The sequence below is a fragment of the Arachis ipaensis genome, chromosome B8, assembly GCF_059453495.1.
Source record: "Arachis ipaensis isolate K30076 ecotype BB chromosome B8, ASM5945349v1, whole genome shotgun sequence".
Classification (NCBI taxonomy): Eukaryota; Viridiplantae; Streptophyta; class Magnoliopsida; order Fabales; family Fabaceae; genus Arachis; species Arachis ipaensis.
In genome coordinates this window covers 18,134,699-18,143,176 of record NC_142443.1, presented here as the reverse complement: position 1 = coordinate 18,143,176, position 8,478 = coordinate 18,134,699, and the positions used below count along the sequence as shown (strand labels likewise).

The following is an 8,478-nucleotide window of genomic DNA, read 5'->3' as shown; positions in this document are numbered from 1 at the left end:
GCCTTTGAACATTGGTAATGGCCGCATATACCACAGGTCAAAAATCTTTGTCAAAGCGTTGCCTAAAGTTTTAGGAATGGTTTTTCAATCTACGGCAACAGTTTTTTACCGTTGCAAAAACCACTGCGCCATTGCCGAGTTTTTAACGCTGTTGCCAAACCGCCGCCGTTGAGTTTACCAATAAGAAGGACGACGAAGACAGAGAGAGAAACTGGGGGAGAAGACCACGCCAGAGTGGGAGCGAGCTGCCTCCATTTCCCCTTCTTTCTCTCTTCTTCTTCTTCCCTTCCCCGTTCTTTCTCCCTCTCGTCCGTTTTTTTTATTATTATTTTATGATTTTTTTAGTTAGGGGTAATTTGGTAATAAAATTTAAAATTTTGATAAAAGGATTATTTAAAATCAAATTAAACTTAAGGATGATTTTGTATGCAAAAAAAGATTAAGGACAAAAAAAATTGACCTATACTCTAGAGACCAAAATCATACTTATTAATAATAATAATAATAATAATAATAATAATAATAATAATAATATATCAAGTTTTATTTACAAGCTTTTTTCTCGCAGAAACTTGATAAAAGCTCTTGCTACAAGTGGAAGAAGGTTCATAGCACAAAGTGCTTATAAATACAAAAATAGAAAACAAAGCAAATAAAATACTAACACAACAGAGAAAACATATATATTATCAAATAAGAATTTTTGATATTGCCAATAACACACCTGAATTCCTTTCCACCCTTAACAAATTAAGTAAGGCATTGGCTCCAAATAAAGTGGTTGTTTCTTGGTAACGCTCAACCCATTAAACTCACTCATATCTATCAATGCACTTTTATTATTATTAGGAACCTTCCAATCAAACCAATAGAGAAGATTAGCCATCATATACTCAACAGAAGCAACCCCAAATGAAATTCCAGGACAACCCCTCCTCCCAAAACCAAATGGGATCAATTGAAAATCTATTACCTTATAATCAACTTGTTGGTTACCTTCAAATCTTTCAGGAATAAACTCTTCAGCATTGTCCCATAATTTAGGATCTCTATGAATTGCATATGAATTTATATATACGGTTACTTTTTTGGGAATGTGGTATCCTTTTATTTCCACACTATTTGCTGTTTCTCTTGGAATCAAAAGTGGACCTGGTGGATGTAATCTAAGAGTTTCTTTGATTACACACTTCATGTAGTTCATTTGATTTAGATCACTTTCCTCTATTATGGATTTTCCACCCACAATTCTTCTTACCTCTTCTTGTACTTTCTTCATGATCTTTGGATTATTAGCAAGTTCTGCAAAGCCCCATTCAATAGTTGTTGAAACAGTGTCACTTCCCCCAACAAACAAATCCTACAATTAAGAAAGATGCATAATTAGTTTACTGTAAATTATCTTAACATAATAATAATAATAATAATAATAATAATTTGATCATGTAAACTATATCACTAAATATTTAAGCTTTTTTTCATTCTTAACATAAATATTTCAAACTTATTTTAAACAGTAAATAATTTTCAAGTATTAATAAAATATCATAAAAGAATCATGACCAATTAACCATTGTTGAGAATCCTTGCATTCTTTTAGAGTAAATCAGACAAATAAATGAAATGAATGCCCCCTAATATTACATGATTGTCTTAAACTATGTTTGGTTACATATTTGTCTTCTTTAATTTTTTTTTTTTATATGTAAATTATGGCAGGGTAGCTAGAGAGATTTACCATTTAAAACTACTTTTTTACAAATTAAAATTAAATGCTAAAACTACTCAATTAAAAAAATTGAACATAATGGTAACTGTTGAAAATAAATTCTTAAAAATGTTTATTTCCTCTTGTAGACATGCATATACAATTTAATTTTTCTAGACTAAGAATCTAAAATAGTAACTATAAAAAAAATTTAAAATAATTTTACACATACATTTAATGATATATTATAATATATATCATTAAAAGTAATTAATTTTTAAATATATTATTTAAAAAATTATCTAAACATATGAAATTGATTAAATGATCAAATAAACCTCTTACATTGATAGTGTATCAAATTAAACTGTGCTTAATACATACTTTATTTTTATCTAATAATTATTGTTCTGTAAGAAAAATGATAACATATTTTGGAAAAAGACAATATGTTAGAATGAGAAATAATTTCATTTGTGGGGGATGGGGAGCACATAAATCATGGACGGTAAGGATTTTATTATTTTGTCCAAATGTATTTATTATTATGTCGAATAAATGACCATTTGTATCCATAAAAGATGAAAACACTAATATATGTATCTATATTAGATCGAAGTTAAATTTGTACCCACACAAAATATTTTTTGTGTGACAAAAGTACCCTACGTGACACTTCAATCCTCCAAAAACAGGGTACTTTTGTCACGCGGAGAACATCTTGTATGTGTACAAATTTAGTTTCGATTTAGTGTGAATACATATGTCAGCGTTTCATCTTTCAAAATACAAATATTCATTTATTCTTTTGTCAAAGCGGTGGAATCCTTGCCAAGATTCTATATATAATAAAAAATTTTCTACATACTTATAAACAAATAATAATATTTACTCAAAAAGTGATTACTTTAAACTTTTATATATACATATATGGTAATAAAAGAAAGAGAGAATTGAAACCAAACCAAGAGGAGTGATTTCATGGTATCTCCATTGAGCTCAAACTCAAGCATGTCCCTCTCTTGAAGTTGAAGAAGTACATCAACGAAATCTTTATTATTATCATCACAATTTTTCTTTCTCTTATGCTCTTCAATAACCTCTTCTAAAAACGCATCTAATTCAGCAAAAGTAACTTTTAATCTTGACATGAAACCTGTAAGAACATCAACCCACCAATCCAATGAAGGGAACAAATCTCCAACCCCAAGTGTTGTTAATTGTGACATCATCTTTCTCACAACCTTAGTAATGCTTTTTCTACCATCATCACTGGTTTCGAACCTTAGCCCGAAAATGCACCTACTAGATATGTTTGTTGATGTTGCAACAATCATCTTAGATAGATTCACTGACAACCCTTTTGCACAAGTTTCATATACGGAGTTAATCATCATTGATACTTCATTTTCTCTAATGGGTTGAAAGGACCTTACCTATGTTTGACAAATACGAATTCAAATAAGAATATATATATATATATATATGGAATAAAATATTAGATATATACTTCTTCATTTCAGCTTAATTAAATTTTTTAAAAAAGAAATTCATAATATGACATTAGACCTTTAATTATTTAAAGGTCTATAATTCGATCTTATTAACTTTAAAAATAAAAAAATTATAACACTAATAAAGCAAAAAAAAAGAGTTTATATAAAAAATTGACACACATCTTAATAAAAAATTTATATGGACGTATTAAAAATATAATTGTTTATGTATTTTTTTATTAATTTAAATTTTTTAGAGAGGTAATTTTATGTTTGTGATATCACAGTATCAAAATTTATATGATCTAAAAAAAATCTATGTCAAAGTTCACATAAATAAAAAAAGAGACTCTTGCGTGAAATGACGTGATAGAAATATATTCATTTATATGTTTTTTTCTATTAACTTAGACTTTTAAAAAAGTAATTTTATGATATAATGTGAGAGCTTCTATGACCTAAAAGTCTAGAGTTCAGTCCTTGTTAGAAAAAAAAAAATTAGCATAAGACCAATAAAAAAAAAAGCCTATGCAACAAAACTCACGCAAACTCAAAAGAGATTCATATCTAAAGAGGCGTCTTAAAGAGATAACTATTTATATGTATCTTCTTATCCGCTTAAGTTTTTGAAAAAAGTGATGTGATAACATTACCAAAATATTCTTTTGTTTCTCTTATATGTAACAAATAAAGTATAAATAAAATAAAATAATTATAAATATATTTTGAATAAGAATGAAGTTTTTGTGTATCATAACTCTTACCCTATTTGTGCTTAGAAGCTCAAGAACACAGAGCTTCCTCTTTTTTCTCCATTCCTCTCCATAGGGTGCAAAACCAACCTCCTTGCATTGATAGAAGAAAACCCTTAGCAGCTTTGTTGTTTGCTCTATTGGAGAAAACAACATCATGTGATTTTGCTATTTCTTCAAGAAGTTCTGCTGAAGAGACAACTAGGGCTTGAGTTTGCCCTAATTGAAGCAACAAAAGAGGGCCATATCTTTTAGAAAGTGCCTTTAAAGATTGGTGTGGAAGTGTTCCTAGTTGATGAAGGTTTCCAATTAATGGTAGCTTTGGTGGAGATGGTGGAAGGTTATTGATCTTGTTGTTTCTTCTTGTGAACTTAACAATACACAAGATACTTATGATTATGAAACATATGGTAGAGAGTGTTGAATTTTGTTGGTGTTGCAATTTCTCTAGAATTGATGATAGAACAAGTTCCATTGTAGTAATTTTGTTGTTTTTGTGTGTGCCTAGTGCAAAGTTGACATCTCTTAATTAATATAATGCTCAAGATGATGTTGAAATACCTAACATTCAAGTCAATTCATTTGTGGATGTTGACCGATTTGACATTTTGATTCTCATAATTTTATTTTTTTATGGTAGAAATGATAACAGAATTTCTTATACTTACCTATTAAAATGTGCTTTTAAAAGAGAAGTATTCACATCTTTGTAAAGCATATTTGTTTTTTCTTTTTAATGAATGTGGGACTTTAAAAAATAAACTTATGGTATTATTAATAAATTGCTAGATAATATTTGTGAATTATTTTATATGTAATTATGTTATGTGTATATAGAAAGTTAGTCACTAGTCAATCACTGTATAAAGAAATATGTATTTAGTATTTTATAAAATATTTTAATAATAAATAAATATAGTTATTTGTCTATTATAAATATGATTGTTTTATCAACTATGATATATTTAATTATTCTAGTAGCTAATTGTTTAGTTAAAAAAATATAAAATTTTTATATATATAAATATACACAAATATATAATGATAGATATATTTAGTGACTAATTTTCAATATATATGAAATGCTTTTGTTTTCATGCGATAAATAATGCATAGATTAATCAATTATTACTATTTAAAAATTTTAGTCGGCTAGTAAATTAAAGAAACGAAGAAATCATGTGGCACATATATTTAATAAGACTGTTAGTAATTTAAACTGTTATTTTAATTCTTTTAAAATATTTTATATATATATATATATATTAGCATACATGTGAAGTTGTGAACAATTAAAAATTAATTAATAACCAGATAACATGAATTTGTACGATAGTGTGATAGCGAACTTCAATGGTCCTCTACAGTGCCAGCACTTTAAACGCTACAATATATATTATAGAAAGATTTTTAAGTGTACTGTTATATCGGTGTATCAGTAATTTTTAATCGTTGATCTTAATTATATATATTATATATATTTTTTATAATTAAGATCAACGGTTAAAAATCACTGAAACACCGATATAACAGCACACTTGAAAATTTTTCAATATATATAGTTTCAAAACCACAATAAACTTTGATAGTGTTTGGCCGATGTCTGATTTTTTTTTTAATGTAAAATGTCAATGAGACTGAATACCTAATTTTGTTAGAGAATGCTAATGTGTCTTGAAAAAAAAATGTAGTTTTTTTTTTTAAATGACATGTTATTAGAAATAACAAATAAATTAATAAATTTTAGATTCTTTTTATAATTTTATGAAAAAGTTACTAACTTATTAATAGATTATTCTTTTAAATTTGAACTATTAATAGAAATCTTAAGTGGGTGTGGCCGGGTGATGCACTTGGATGTTTTCAACAAATAAGTTTGCATGTGGAAAGTGAGGAACAACAAATAATTAAGTTTGCATGTGCTTAGAGCTGATTATAGAATGGGGTTGTTTCCTTCTTTTCCTTTCCTTTTTTTTGTTTTTTTGTGGCTTATGTTTTTCTCTTGTCCTTGGGTTTTCTGCTTTGGTGCTGAGCTCCTCCTAGATAAAAAGTTAAAACGGTATAATTTTGATGTATTGATAGTATAAAAAATAAATTATTATTTGTATCCATGAAAGATATAGATGTTGACAAATATACCCATATAAGAATAAAATGACAATTGTAACCACGGAACATGGCCTTCGTGTGTCAAAAGTATCCGGATGTTGGTTATGCAATTGGTCTGTTAGGGTACTTTTGGCACACATAAACAATCTTATGTGGTTACAATTGTTGTTTTATTCTTATATGAATACATTTGTTAGCGTCTATATCTTTCATGGATACAAATAGTAATTTACTCTAGTATAAAATATTTTATACAGTCGTTCAATTATATATTTATTTTTTTAAATAATTATTTGCACATTTAATGTAAAAATTATTATTTTTATTGATATGACCTTATGTAATTAGATGTACGTATAAAACTGTTTTAAACTGGCAATGCATTAAAATTAAATTAATTATTATTAGTATTTTATTATAAGAGTAGTGAATGATTAGTAGAATAATTATTCCTATCAAGGTAATTAACAAAACTCACAAATGAATTATAACTCAAATGGCATAGTTTTTCCATACTTACTTAACAGGTTGCGGGTTCGAATCTTCTTATCTTCGATAAAAAAAAGTAATTAACAGAAGAGAATAAATTATCTTTTAACTTTTATTATTCTAATATATTTCAATCATTTTCTTAATACAAAAGAACATTATTTAAAATATAACACTTAACTAAAAACAAAAAGAGTAACATATATTTTTTAACCTAATTTACAAAAAACTCACAAAATATATTTTAAGAACATGGAAGTATTTTGACTTTAAATATCGCAACGCGGCATTATCGGTTGAAGATAAAGTGAAACTTTAACAGTGAGGCCAAAGATCTCAAATATATCTAGGGCATGACCAGGTGCACCACTTTGATTTGGTAGCTTCCAATCAAACCAACATAAAAGATTAGCAAGAACATATTCAACTGAAGTAAGTCCAAATGTCATTCCAGGGCATTTTCTTCTTCCAGAACCAAATGGTAGAAATTGAAAGCATTTACGATTGAAATTAACCTCATTGTCTTCAAATCTTTCAGGTATAAACTCTTCAGGTTCTTGCCAAATTTGAGGATCTCTTTGAATTGCCCATACATTAACATAAACCATTGTTTTTTGAGGAATATCATAGCTTTGGAGTTTGGTTTTACATGTTGTTTCTCTTGGAGTCAAAAGAGGAGCAGCTGGATGTAATCTTAGGGTTTCTTTGATAACACATTTTAAGTAATTCATTTGATTAATATCATTTTCTTCTAATTTTGATTTGTTGCCAATAACTTTTCTTACCTCTTCTTGGGCCTTTTTCATTTTGATTGGGCTTCTCATTAGCTCTGTGAAAGCCTACTCTAGCGTTGTTGAAGTTGTGTCCCTCCCTCCCAAAAACATGTCCTGAAATTTAATTTTATTTTATATGTATAAGCATGTAGTCAAATAGGAAAAACCAAATAAAAGAGAGAAAAAGAAAAAAATTTACATTATTTTGGGTAATTTTTTGGATTCTATAAGTATATACAAAATAAATATTAATGTTGAAAAGTCAGAACAAAAATTGCTGGATTGATATAATTTGGAAAATAATAATAACAAATAATAATCATTTATTTTAATGAATATATATCATACAATATAATTTAATAGTTGAAAATTATCTTTTCATTTTTCATAATAATCCAACAACTATTTTCGTGATATTACCAAAAAGTAATGAATTATCGATAAATTTATCAACAGATTTTATCTAATAATTTACCGACGAATTTTCTTTCGATAATCGGTTTATAGATTTGGCAAAAAACATTCAATTTTTCAACAAAATTTCTTTCAAAAATTATAGCCATCTTGGCAAGTGTGGATATATATACAGAAAATATGAGATAGAGAGAAATTAAATACCATTATGAGTGCCTTAACATCATCATCACCAAGCTCAAAGTCAACCATAATAGCTTTTTGATGTTGAAGAAGAGTGTCCACAAAATCTTTCATCTTATTATTATAATCATCCTCTTTGCTTGCCATCTTATGCTCCTCAATTACATGATCAAAGAAAGCATCCAACACTTCAAAAGTGTCCCTATACCTTTTAACTCTTCCACTTATTAGAACATCAACCCAACCCTTTATTAACACCACCTATTTCATGCATTGAGATTTTGAAATTGTGAAATTGGATCGAAAGCTTACCTAATGACATATTTTTGAGCTTTCTAAGTTTTGTGGGCCATGATTTCTATGTGATTGATTTTCACTCCTATCTTCTTTTGTTCCAAGTTCCATAGCACCTATGTGTTCAACTTCTATGTCACTTAGGTGTTGCAACAAATTTAATATGTGTCATTGTTTGATGTGTAAGTTTCATATACTATTTTGTTCACTAAGTTTGCTTACACATCAATCAATGCACATACATTATCCATTTCACAATT

At 27.6% G+C, this 8,478-nt stretch overlaps 1 protein-coding gene and 1 pseudogene across 1 annotated transcript; both read right to left on the bottom strand.

Annotated features, from left to right (window-relative positions):
• Nucleotides 1-605: 605 nt before the first annotated feature.
• Nucleotides 606-4,461, bottom strand: LOC107610619 (cytochrome P450 71A1-like). The gene is made up of 3 exons (XM_088497440.1): nucleotides 3,969-4,461; nucleotides 2,674-3,144; nucleotides 606-1,360 (listed from the first exon to the last, which is right to left on the bottom strand). Exons 1-3 carry the CDS (start codon nucleotides 4,113-4,115, stop codon nucleotides 743-745), a joined length of 1,236 nt encoding a protein of 411 aa, XP_088353566.1. The 5' UTR covers nucleotides 4,116-4,461; the 3' UTR covers nucleotides 606-742.
• A 2,259-nt stretch (nucleotides 4,462-6,720) lies between these two features.
• Nucleotides 6,721-8,162, bottom strand: LOC107610618 (phenylacetaldehyde oxime monooxygenase CYP71AN24-like; annotated as a pseudogene).
• Nucleotides 8,163-8,478: the final 316 nt, after the last annotated feature.

Excerpts from the sequence above, each read along its gene's own strand:
- LOC107610619 (XM_088497440.1), bottom strand. The coding sequence starts at position 4,115 with ATGATGTTGTTTTCTCCAATAGAGCAAACAACAAAGCTGCTAAGGGTT. Across the intron at positions 3,145-3,968 it reads AGCTTCTAAGCACAAATAGG|GTAAGGTCCTTTCAACCCAT; the intron begins GTAAGAGTTATG and ends TGTCAAACATAG. Across the intron at positions 1,361-2,673 it reads CCATGAAATCACTCCTCTTG|GATTTGTTTGTTGGGGGAAG; the intron begins GTTTGGTTTCAA and ends TCTTAATTGTAG.